The sequence below is a fragment of the Phragmites australis genome, chromosome 4 (genome assembly GCF_958298935.1).
Source record: "Phragmites australis chromosome 4, lpPhrAust1.1, whole genome shotgun sequence".
In the NCBI taxonomy this organism is placed as follows: domain Eukaryota; kingdom Viridiplantae; phylum Streptophyta; class Magnoliopsida; order Poales; family Poaceae; genus Phragmites; species Phragmites australis.
The window spans coordinates 3,483,123-3,496,127 of record NC_084924.1 but is presented as its reverse complement, the minus strand read 5'-3'; the positions used below and the strand labels follow the sequence as shown (position 1 = coordinate 3,496,127).

General features: G+C 45.5%; 2 protein-coding genes and 1 long non-coding RNA gene across 3 annotated transcripts; 2 read left to right on the top strand and 1 right to left on the bottom strand.

Annotated features, from left to right (window-relative positions):
• Positions 1-1,550, top strand: LOC133914084 (uncharacterized). The gene has a single exon (XM_062357236.1). The coding sequence runs from the start codon at positions 618-620 to the stop codon at positions 1,320-1,322; it is 705 nt and encodes a 234-aa protein (XP_062213220.1). The 5' UTR covers positions 1-617; the 3' UTR covers positions 1,323-1,550.
• Positions 1,551-6,912: 5,362 nt separating this feature from the next.
• On the top strand, positions 6,913-8,194 carry LOC133914083 (uncharacterized). The gene has a single exon (XM_062357235.1). The coding sequence runs from the start codon at positions 7,069-7,071 to the stop codon at positions 8,113-8,115; it is 1,047 nt and encodes a 348-aa protein (XP_062213219.1). The 5' UTR covers positions 6,913-7,068; the 3' UTR covers positions 8,116-8,194.
• A 693-nt stretch (positions 8,195-8,887) lies between these two features.
• Positions 8,888-10,566, bottom strand: LOC133914082 (uncharacterized). The gene is made up of 3 exons (XR_009909165.1): positions 10,373-10,566; positions 9,227-9,387; positions 8,888-9,095 (listed from the first exon to the last, which is right to left on the bottom strand). It is a non-coding gene; the product is annotated as an uncharacterized LOC133914082 (long non-coding RNA).
• Positions 10,567-13,005: the final 2,439 nt, after the last annotated feature.

Genomic DNA, 13,005 nt, shown 5'->3' with positions numbered 1-13,005 from the left:
TTAGAAACTAAATCTTACGAAACATAAATACTAAATATTTAAAAACAAATAAAGTGGTCAAAGTGGGCAATCATTTGAAAACAGATGCCAGATTTATCGAAACCCTAGCTGGTCCTCTTAGGCTCTTTACTTCCCTAATCCTTTTTGCCTTCGAAGATCGCACATGGACTCTAGCTTAAATTAAGCTATGGAGCCGGCCCTTTTCGCGAATCGCGACTCGTTGTCTAGAACAATCCATTGACCGAATTAGGCAAGGCGCAAGATTGGATTCACATCGATCGAATTCGATGGCGAGGTCGTCGAGTGCTACTCCAATCCGAAGGTTCATCCGATTGCTGATGGACGACTGTGACGGCGGCTACACGCTGCGCAAGATCGACACGGCGCCGTTCTTCGCGGCGGGCGTGTGCCCCCAGATGTCGGCGGCGTCGCCGGAGGCGATGGACCCCGCTCCACTGCCGTTCCCGGTGGCGCGCTTCGAATGCGCGCCCCTCCACAACGACAGCATCTAGTTCTTCCCCTTCTGCCGCGGCGTCGACAAAATCGTCGGCGTCAACAAGCACCGCCACACCATCATCTGCGACACCCGCACGACGGCCGTGCGCGCCGGGTCCGACATGCGCAACGACACGAGATTTGGGACCGCCTGGGCTGAGGCCGGTGGCAGGCTCTACCTCCTCGGATGCTCCAGCGCCTTCAGCCCGCTGAGCTTCGGTTTCGAAGCTCTGAGCTACGACCGCCGCCGCGATGACTGGATCTGGAGCCCCCTCACCTTGCCGCCGTTCGATGACCAGACCGGCCGGATAGTCTCGTTCGCCGATGCCGCCGACGGGGCCTCGAGCGGCGAGATTATCAGGGTGTCCACGCGGCGCGACGGCACGTACGCCTTCGACACGGCGCGCGGCTCGTGGCGCAGGGAAGGCGACTGGGCGTTGCCCTTCTACGGCCACGCGCAGTACGTCGCCGACTACGGCCTGTGGTTCGGGTTCTCGGACCAAGGGGCGTTCGATCTGTGCGCGGCCGACCTCACCTGCGCCACCGCCGGCGCCAGGCCGCCGTACCGGCACGTCTGGGCGGACGTCGACGGCCTCAGGAATCACGTCAGCGAATGGCTTCCGGGTCCTGACTACCTCTCCTATCTGGGCTGTGGAAGGTTCTGCGTCACCAGGTTCTTAACGAACGCTAGTTCCTTCTGCCACATCGCCGTCGTTACGGCGGTGGAGGCGACGCTCGCCGCCGGGGGCGAGGAGATGCGCTTGGTCAGGAGGGCGTCCAGGTGCTACCACTTCAGCATGCCCGCTTCACTCGGCTGGGCATTTTGATGCATGACTATCCATCTGTGATTAACAGAATTCTTAATATTTATTACAATTGTAGTGGACCATTAAGAATTCCACTACAATTGTAGTATTAAGAACTCTGTATGCAGCCAAAAAACAAACAGCTTTGGCATTTTGCTGCACACTCTATACTTAGTGGCATACTAGTTGGATCGAAATAAATCATCGATTGTTGCCGAGGCCTGCCTTTTTTAAACTGTCTAGCGTGGGTTGTAACCCCAAATATGTCGATCACGTGGTGCATAACCTCCAGACTCCTACGGTACATTACCTGCTCTGCTAGGCTGCTAGTTTTAAATACTAGTCTGCTACTCCCTTCGGTTTAAATATTTGACATTTTAATCAGAATCTGGTTAAACTTTTATAATTTTAATGGTCAATAGCTTCTAAAATATAGTTATAATATCTAATAAAAATATAATATTATAAAAGTATTTTTTAAGATAAATATATACTTATGATTTTTATGTTTAAATGTTTTAGAAGCTACTGACTATCAAAATTTTAAAAATTTGATCAGATCTTGATCAAAATATCAAGTATTTAAAATCGAAAGGGTCCTTGTGACTATCCATATGTGATTAATAGAATTCTTAATACTTATTATTACAATTGTAGCGGACCATTAAGAATTCCACTACAATTACAATATTAAGAATTCTGTGTGCAGCAAAAAAGCAAAGGTCCATCGCTCGTCCACGATCGGTGGCGTCCCGCTGCCTCGCAGCTCCGCTCCTACCGATGATTTTGGACCTCGGCTGAAACAACATTGATTTCAGTCGATTGCCCAGTAGTAAATACGAAAAACAAACGGCTCTGACTTCACACCCTATGCTAGTGGCATACCAGTCGGATCAAAATAAATCATCGATTGGCGCCAAGGCCTGCCTTTTTAAAACTGTCTAGCGTGGGTTGTAACCCCTAGTATGTCGATCACGTGGTGCATAACCTCCCGACTCCCATGGTTAGTTTCTGGACACATACCAGCTGATATAGTCCTGTTTGATTAACTAATGTCGTGACTGGGAGGGTTTGTACTATGTATTAAAAGATCGTAGATTGGCAACGCTGAGATCCTAGTAAATAGAGACAGCACATTCGACAAATATGACTTTAGCTTATGGACAAGGTCCACATATGATACAACATTGCATATGATCCTTTACAATCAGTGTAGGATATTGCAAGAGGCCAATGCCAGCCACTTGCACTCCAATCCTATCAATGGAGATTTGTTCCATCTCGCAGCTCTTCTGGCTCCACTGGTAACTCAAGGGTCTTCATGACTTAGGGTGCTTCGATACAGCCATCAACAATCAACACAAGGCTCGCCTATAGCAGACCAAGGCAATTTATAAGTTGGCCAGGTTGACACACATAAGAAGGCACAGTAAAAGTATGTTCCACAAATGCATAAATCATGTACGTCAACGCATGTTCCAAAGAAGTGCAAATGCACATTTCCATGGTTGCTGGTGTCCCCTCCATTGGTTTCCTTTTTGGTATGCTCAAGATCAAAGGAGCTTGGTCAGGTGTAGTTGCAGCTGAGGTTATTCTGTAACCAGTCTCCCATCACCCAAGGATCTCCTGGCAACACACCACTAGCGTGTATATAATGTTTAGTTGGCATTACAATATGGAGACTTTATTCATCTACTTTCAGTGATGAAATCACGACTCGTGGGAAAGCTAGATAACCTCTGCAGAGTGTAAAACCTGATATATCAGCCGTGCTCACGGTCATAAGAGACTTGGATCCTTACATAATTAGTTGGTTTTGGTTATAGGTTTGGTTATGGTCGTGGTTTTGATACAGTACGGGGAATACTAGTTGGTTATGGTTTATAAAGTGGGCAACCTTGTATGGGTTGTTTGGATTACATTCATTTAATATCTGCTTAATGCTTTTGAATCCAAATATCTTTTCTTTACTTGTATTTACACAAATATATCATGTGTTAGCTTATTTTTTTAAAGCCTACATATCATTATTTTTCCACACTTGTTGAGTACCGCATGTACTCACCCTTGTTATCTCTCACATACATACACTACTCAGTGGAAGACATTGAAGATTTTCAAGACGACGACCTGGTATTTTCGTCGGTGCCTGTGGAGTGTTTGGTCACCGATATTTTCGTCCCGTTACCATCGATTAGTAACTATAGTTTGGTTATTAGAGTTGTTTAGGTGAAGTATTTAATGTAAGAGTTTAACGTTTATTCAATAAAAATATTATTTTTGTTATTTTACCTATGATGTCCTTATATGTGTTGAACATCCTGGGCACACATAAGGCACATTTGATTTTGACCATTAAAACCGGGTGTGACAACAATAAGGACCGAACCAAAGAGACTGAAATGGAGAGCAATACACTGTAAAATGGTTACAGAGTCGTACCAAATCCGATACTGATAACCATAACCACTAACACCACTTTGAGGCTAAACCATGAACCGCAAAACCAAGATAGATCTCCCAATATTGATCGACACGCTTTGCTTTGACTATTGTTTTGGGGCGGTATGTTGTGCGATAAAGATGCTTGGTGCCTGTCGTGATGACAAATTCCTTTTCAAAATGATTTGGATCCAACATCATGAATTGCAAAAACGTCGTTTAAGACTAAATTAAAACTTTCCTAGTCGTGGTGAAACCTTGACAAGTAAAGTCATATCGATTAATGGTTTCTTACGAGCCAATTCGGTCGAAGCTGACTCTTGACTAAGAAATCAGTTACGAAAGTATTTTTCAAAGGCAAGACAAATAGCATAATTGGCTAAGGGTTGACCTGTCCTTTTGTAAATTTATCCTCGTGTGCTTACCTCTAATGAAGATGGTTTTCATGCGGTTGTAGGATGCAAACACTCAAGGATCTCGATCAAAGCTGAAAGAAAGGAATGGTCAGTTCCTGGAGATCCCCTTCTGAGATATCCTGGACCAGAATGGTTGTTGCTCATCCTGGAAAATCTTACAAAAGTGGACATAGAATTCTTCATTGTGCTGCTATGGAAGAATTGGAATTGTAGGAATGCGACCATTAAATGCAACTCAAGCTTTTTGGAAGAGGGCTCAATGAGAGCTTTGGCGGTGCTGTATCGGACATTGTACTAAGTCTGACAAGTTGTAGGCTTAGAACTGAAAGGATAAGGTGTCCTCAGTGCCTAACTTGTACCCAGAGTAAATAGCAATCATGAAAGGCAATTCCTATACCTTAGTTGGGTGATTCTCCTCCTCTCTTTGCCTGAATCTTTCTCTCCCCACCTCTTCACCATCCCCTCCATTTCTAGTGAGATTTGACCTAGGTTCCGATGAGATCCGACCAATCAGCTTCATCTCTGACAAGCTCCGGTGAGGACGACAGGTTAAGGTTTCGGGAATTAGGGGTTTTCAGGTCGAGGTTCTCACCAGAGTGCTTATCGTGCTTAGAGGGATGCCCAGGGTGGTAGGTCGGTGAGGCGATGGTGACGGTCACAGCCGTTGGAGGCGGAGGACCACCGTTTGGGCGGTGTCAAGGCAGGGACGTGACAACGATAGACTGACAAAGTTGGGTTAGCGCGGTGGGAGCCGCCGAAGACAGAAGCTAGAGGACATGGTAGGGATGAAGGGCTCAGGATGGCAGGAGGCTGAAGACAAATGTGGTATGTTGGATCTTCATCTGATCTGAGAAATTCGAGTGAGAACAGACAAAAAAAAAATGCCCGGGCAACATATAGACAGGGTCATCATGAAAACAAAGGAGCAACAAAAGTAAAGACAAAGTGGACTCCACCGGGATACGGGATGGCTGAAAATCAATGTTGATGTAAGTTTTGTTGTAGCAACAGGAATACGCTTTTTCATCAGGAATACAGATGGAGAGGTTCTCCTGTCAGGTTGGCATATGCTTTTTCACTGCGCCTCAGTAGAAGGAGCGGCCGAGCGGATATGGAGGCATGCAGAGAAGGATTCTCCCTCATCCATAGCTGGTTTTAGGGGCTAGTTATTTTAGAAACTGACTCCAGCACCTGTGTTGCTCTGCTAGCAAACTCAAGGTCCAACCGCTCCAGCTTGGCATGGGTAGTGCAAGATTGCAAAGACCTCATGGGAGCTTTGGATCAAGCGAAGATTGTGAAGGGGACAAGAGAACATAACGTTAGCGCTCATGAGCTTGCGCAACATGCCAGGTGAGTTAATAGTTCAGCGGTTCGGCTGGTAGGTGTCCCAACCTGTATTGAATATTTTTTCTGTTGATGTTTGTAATCCTCCTAATACTTAATCAATAAAGAACGAAATGCGTGCTTTCACGCGCGCGCGTGTGTGTGAGAGAGGGGGTAACGATAGTAGGAAAACAAAGCCTAGGTAAACTGACCGCAAATATCTTTAGTACAAGTTTAAAGAATACAAGGATGGGCTATTGCTCTCTGATAACCCTCTCGAACTTTTGGTTTCTTGCTCTCGAAGAAAGATACTAAAGTTACAAATTCAGATGTTTTACTACATTGATTTCATACTGCTCCACATAAACTTACTAAAACCCTAGCTAGTTCCTTTTGTAAAACCTTTTTTTTTTTTTGGAATATTTCATTCCATTAAAGTAAGGCCATAGCAAGACTATTAGCTACTAGAGTTTCAATTCACACCAGAGCCGTATTCGGCCCCAACATGGTACTCCGGGTGCATATATTGCAAATGGTGGAAATCCATCGGGAAGATCGGGAAACACACAAGTTCTCATACAATCTAAAAAATTGCATGCCTTTAGATGATGTTATATTCTATATCTATGCAAAATTTGAAGTTCGCTTGAATTCAGAGGTGCTCCTTAGATGCAAAGGCATGTGCAACTAAGTTACAAGCACTGGGATACTACTCGAATTTAAGGTCATTAAAATTAAAATTAAAACCCTTAGGTCATGTTTGAAAGAAGGGTTTTACTTGAAGAATATTTAGGATTTAGTTCAATTTTACACTAAATTCTAGGGACTTCGTTCCTAAAACCCACTTTCAATACAGTCCCTTAGAATATTTTGATGTACTGACCTCCGTTTCCAAATACTTGGTCACTTTGACCTATGCGCACATACCAAGATTCTTCACTTTTCTAATATAAAATGACCAAAATGCCTTTACATGGTTATCCAAAGACTTCTAGAATAATAATAAGCGGAGAAAAGAATATACTCCCTCTATCCCAAAATATAGAACGTATTAGGATTTTTAAAAGTCAAACTTCGTAAATTTTGATCAACAATTAGTCAAATTATACGTATAGTTTAATATACAAAAGTTGTATCAATACATCCGTATTTTATATATCTTTTAATATAATATTAATTTTGTAGCAATTGATAATATATTGCAAAATAAATTAGTGATCAAAGTATATTTTAAAAGACTTTTTCAAATCCTAATACACATATATTTTAGGATGGATGGAGTATTTTATAGGGACAAAACTAGAAACTAAATCTTGCGAAACGTAAATGCTAAATATTTAGAAACAAATAAAGTGGTCAAAGTTGCCAAGCATTTGAAAACAGATGCCAAATTTATCAAAACCCTAGCTGGTCCTCTTAGGCTCTTTACTTCCCTAATCCTTTTTATCTTCGAAGATCACACATGGACTCTAGCTTAAATTAAGCTATGGAGCCGGCCCTTTTCGCGAATCGCGACTCGTTGTCTAGAACAATCCATTGACCGAATTAGGCAAGGCTCAAGATCGGATTCAGATCGATCGAATTCGATGGCGAGGTCGTCGAGTGCTACTCCAATCCGAAGGTTCATCCGCTTGCTCATCGACGACTGTGACGGCGGCTACACGCTGCGCAAGATCGACACGGCGCCGTTCTTCGCGGCGGGCGTGTGCCCCCAGATGTCGGCGGCGTCGCCGGAGGCGATGGACCCCGCTCCACTGCCGTTCCCGGTGGCGCGCTTCGAGTGCGCGCCCGGTCACAAAGACAGCACCCAGTTCTTCCCCCTCTGCCGCAGCGGCGACAAAATCGTGGGCGTCAACCAGCACCGCCACACCATCATCTGCGACACCCGCACAACGGCCGTGCGCGCCGGGTCCGACATGCGCAACGACAAGAGATCCGAGATCGCCTGGGCTGAGGCCGGCAGCAGGCTCTACCTCCTCGGATGCTCCCACGCCTTCGACCCGCCGAGCTTCGATTTCGAGGCCCTGAGCTACGACCGCCGCCGCGATGACTGGATCTGGAGCACCCTCCCCTTGCCGCCGTTCGAAGCCCAGACCGGCCGGATAGTCTCGTTCGCCGATGCCGCGGACGGGGCCTCGAGCGGCGAGATTATCAGGGTGTCCACGCGGTGCAACGGCACGTACGCCTTCGACACGGCGCGCGGCTCGTGGCGCAGGGAAGGCGACTGGGCGTTGCCCTTCAACGGCCACGCGCAGTACGTCGCCGACTACGGTCTGTGGTTCGGGTTCTCAGACCAAGGAGCGTTCGATCTGTGCGCGGCCGACCTCACCTGCGCCACCGCCGGCACCAGGCTGCCGTACCGGCACGTCTGGGCGGACGTCGACGGCCTCGGGAATCACGTCAGCGAGTGGCTTCGGGGTCCTGGCTACCTCTCCTATCTGGGCTGTGGAAGGTTCTGCGTGACCAGGTTCTTAACGACCTATAGGTCCTTCGGCAAAATCACCCGCCACATCGCCGTCGTTACGGCGGTCGAGGCGACGCTCGCCGCTGGGGGCGAGGAGATGCGCTTGGTCAGGAGGGCGTCCAGGTGCTACCACTTCAGCGTGCCCGCTTCACGCGGCTGGGTATTTTGATGCGTTTTGACTTGCTTTGAGTTGGGGGGGGGGGGGCAAAAAACTGTTACATTACCTGCTCTGCTGGGCTGCTAGTTTTAAATACCAGTATGCTATTCTCTTTTATTTTAAATACTTGACGTTGACGTTTTGTTTGGATTAGATCAATTTTTTAAAATTTTAATCGTTAACAACTTCTAAAATATAATTAAAATATCTAATAAAAATATAATATTATAAAAGTATTTTTTAAGATAATTCTATACTTATAATTTTTATGTTTCTAAATTAAATATTTAATTTTTAAAAGTTTGACCGGATCGTAATCAAAACGTAAATATTTAAAATCGGAGGAGTACTACTAACTATCCATATGTGATTAACAGAATTCTTAATACTTATTATAAAAACAAAGGTCCTTCGCTCGCCCGTGACCAACAGCGTCCCTACAACCTATTTTCTAAGCTTGCCGGCTATTAGAGCCTCCCAACAACCCTGGTCCTCAAAACCATAACCTCTGGCTTTTTACTGCACACCCTATACTAAGTGGCATACCAGTTGGATCGAAATAAATCATCGATTGACGCAAGGCCTGCCTTTTTAAAACTGTCTAGCGTGGATTGTAACCCCAAGTATGTCGATCACGTGGTGCATAACCTCCCGATTCCCATGGTTAGTTTCGGGCTGACCGCCTTCTGCAGGAGAAAGGCACATACCAGCTGAATCGTAGATTGGCAACGCTGAGATCCTAGTAAGCAGAGACAGCACATTTGACAAATATGACTTTAGCTTATCGACAAGGTCCACATATGATACAACATTGCATATGATCCTTCAATCGGTGTAGGATATTGCAAGAGGCCAATGCCAGCCACTTGCACTCCAATCCTATCAATGGAGATTTGTTTCATCTCGCAGCTCTTCTGGCTCCACTGGTAACTCAAGGGTCTTCATGACTTGGGTGCTTCGATACAGCAATCAACAATCAACATAAGGCTCGCCTATAGCAGATCGAGGCAATTTATAAGTTCCAAGGTCAGGTTGACACACATAAGAAGGCACAGTAAAAGAATGTTCCACAAATGCATGAATCATGTACGTCAACGCATGTTCCAAAGAAGTGCAAATGTACCTTTCCATGGTTGCTAGAGTCCCCTCCATTGGTTTCCTTTTTGGTATGCTCAAGATAAAAGCAGCTTGGTCAGGTGTAGCTGCAGCCGAGGTTATTCTGTAACCAGTCTCCCATCACCCAAGTATCCCTTTGATTGGATACAGAAAATCCAACTCCACAACCTTCAGATTTCATGACTGATTCAGTTTCCTTGCTAACCGCGCGTGCAAGGAAATTCAGACTTAGAACAAATTAACACATGAAACATTCCAGTACCAAGCTTATATGAATTCAGAAGCCTACTCTGAACGCTATGAATGAAGGGCCACAACTGATGAGGCGGAGGCAGCTTAAACATAGTAGAAAGCAGAAAAAAAAAATCTTTTAAGTTGACTCCGCCCTACAATGCTCAGATCCTAGATCAAGTTATGCTCGCAACCTAGAGAGGAACGAGATTCAGATTATGTAGTTTCTAAGAGGTGCTGACGCCAAGGTTCAAATAGATTTTCTGAGTCAATACTAGGGTAATTCACTAGTTGTGCCAAGGCATTGACCTAATCAGTAATTATGAGAGCTTTTGAATGTCAGAGTCAATGTTATCATACACGATCTGGTTTGATCGTGGCTTTAAAACAGTCTTAAATCGACAGAACTCACATAATGATATCCAGACTTTTAAGGAAACGAGCCAGAAGAGCTCAGAATTAGCAGACGAGCGCTTCGCTCGCTGGCAAGACGCAAGGGAGCGTCTCCGCTGGTCCGGGGTTCGATCCCCGGGTCTGCACCTCCCCGTAAAAAAGGTCTGCTTCAGTTAGATATTGCAAAACTAACATGAACAACAGAGAACTATGCTACCTAACTTACATTCCTAAAGAAACTAGAATTTATGCATAAGGACCATTTCAACTCGGTAAAAGTTTTGCAAGAATAATGTTCTAACTACTGCTGCTATGGAGAACAGAAGAACCGAGCTGCTTGTTACTCAAAAATTGAACATACTGTTTCGGATGACTTTTTTTAAAATAAAAGTCAGAAGAAACCAACAATATAACCTGGTCAAGTAAATACATTTTAGACATATTCATCGGGAAGACAGGAACAACTATGAACCAGAGAGACAGCAGAAAACAGTTTGGTATATCTCAAAGACTGTAGTAGGTTCATCACCTTGATCTCTCTGAATGCTATGAGCAAGCTCTTCTCCAGCTTGGAGTCCAGACGCAGCAGCTCAGCTGCCTGCTTGAAGCTCCTGCTGGTGGCGGCCAATGCATTCATCCTGTTCGATGAAGTGCCACTTCAGAGCCACACCTGAAAACGAATCAAGAAACCGATGGGATGAGTAGCATACCAAGAAACAAAAACGCAAGAGATAGAAGAAGGGTGAGAAATCAAACCTGTGCAAGAATCAAAGGATAAAGTACTTTTACTTTTCCAAGTAGCATTAAAATATTGCTAGCGAGGTGGGGCCACACAAGGCACAAAAGCTAGGGGAGTTTCAGGGCTAGTAGGTACTATAGATGTGGATGAGAAAACGAAGAAAGTCTTGTTCCTGTCCTATCACACATCTACTTCTGACTGTAAATGTTCTCTTCTGTTAATGTTCTCTTCTGCCATTGTGTGTGTGAGATAGGGATGTTAATGGGACCCGATCTCCGATTTCTCGCGGGAAATTCCTCTATTAGGGGACGGGGATGGGGAGATTTCGTCCCCCACGAACTTATATGGGGACGGGGACGGGAAGGCGCTCCCCGTCCCCGCTCCCCGCTATATCCCCGATATCACATATATACATATTTTTCTTAGTATATAAATGTACACACATTATATTACGTAGAGTAAATAATAAATTACTCTTATTCTTTTTTATCTAACCTACGATATTTAATCAATCTTGTATTAATTACCCTCGTATACATCAATAAATTACTTATTTATATAATGTATATATTATTAATATATAAAAATAATCAAATATCATTCAATTTTACATCCCCATTGGGGACCCGATCCCCGCAAATTCCCCGCGGGGACAGGGACGGGAGAAATCTTTCACCCGATAGCTAAATGGGGATGGGGATGGGGAAGCATTCCCCGCGGGGATTGGCCCCGTTGCCATCCCTAGTGTGAGAGTGAGAGGAGTAGCACTCCTAAACTTATATTGCACATCTTAGAGTGCGTAATCATATAGGGTGTGTTTGGATGTTTAGCTGAGTTAAGCTATAGCTTGGATGGGCAAACTAGCTCCATTGAGCTAGCCCATGCTTGCGCTTGCCCACTGTTCGGTTCCATTAGTCAAGGAGGCTGCTACGAGTTGTTTCCGTCGTGCGTGAGTCTTGCCAACGAGAGCGAGCCGATCTGGCTCTCCTCGCTGAGTAAGGTTTTCTGGCCCGTGGAGACTAGCTTGCCCCTAAAAGCAAGAATTTTTAAGTGTTTCCAAACAAAATACCTGGCCAGGCAAGGCAAGAACTTTTCTAGCCTAAGATCCAAACGCACCCATAGAAACCATAAGGCTTAAACTACACATCATTTACCTCTATAAGGCAAAGCTGGCCTGCAATGCTTTTGCCATGGTGGAGCAGTTTATATAAGTGCTAGATAAAATGTAGGTGTAAATAATATTTTCAAATTACGCTATTTTTTTAGTGCTATCACCCATTCGGATTCGTACTCACAGTCTTCTCAGGTGGGATAAGAGGTACGCTACATACGTTGGGCGCGCAGGCTTCTTGCCGTTGGCTAGGTTGATCACGGCGGTTTTGCGATGTTCGACAACGCAGCTCTGACTGTGCTAGTCGACCGCTGGAGGCCGGAGACACACACCTTCCACCTTCCTTGCGGCGAGCTCACGGTCACGCTGCAGGATGTGGCCATGATTCTCGGGCTACCAGTGGACGGACAGCCTATGTGCGGAAATGTGCAGCCTGCTAGATGGAGAGACATGGTGGAGCAGTTTATTGGTAGTAGGCCACTTGAGCAAGCGCAGGACGCGAAGGACAAGAAACCTTCTAGCGTCAGCTCTGCCTGGTTGGCTTAGAACTTCACGGAGTGCCCTGAAGATGCAGCGGAACAGGTCGTCGAGAGGCACGCTCGCGCGTGGTTGTGGCATCTTGTGGGCGGGTACTTGTTTTCGGACAGGAGTGGCAACATAGTCTCGTGGATGTATTTGCCGATACTTGGCAAGCAATGGGAGAACATCGGACTGTACAGTTGGGGATCGACCACGCTCGCATGGTTGTACCGGCAGCTATGTGATGCATGCAGGCGCAGTGGGGACCATGCCAACCTTAGGGGATGCGCGTACCTGCTGCAGGTGTGGATGTGGGAGCGGCTGCCGGTTGGTAGACCCAACCGATTCTCTCCTGGGCTATGTATTTTTATTTCTGCTTAAATTGATATTGTTTGTCATTATTTGCAGATGTGATATGATTCGTTTGAACTGTAGGTTTGGCAGTTCGAGGATGAGGGCTCGATGCTGACCGTTGCTTTTCTTTGGAGGAACGTCAGGGCCATGACTGGAAACGCAGGCAGGCAGTACCTCTTCTACACCAACAAGTTCGACTGCATCATGCAAAGCCACGTGAGTGCAATTGGTTGTGCATTATTTCTTTCATATACTTGCATATGTCAGTTGACATTGTCATTCATTTCAGGTGATATGGGAGCCATATGACCGGCATGAGATTGTTGCCGTGGGTCTTAGCACATTGTGCACATGGGACAGGGAGTATTGACAGTCCGTTCTGCCGCTTATTTGCTTCTATATTGTTGAAATGCACTGTCCAAACCGTGTGATGTGGTAG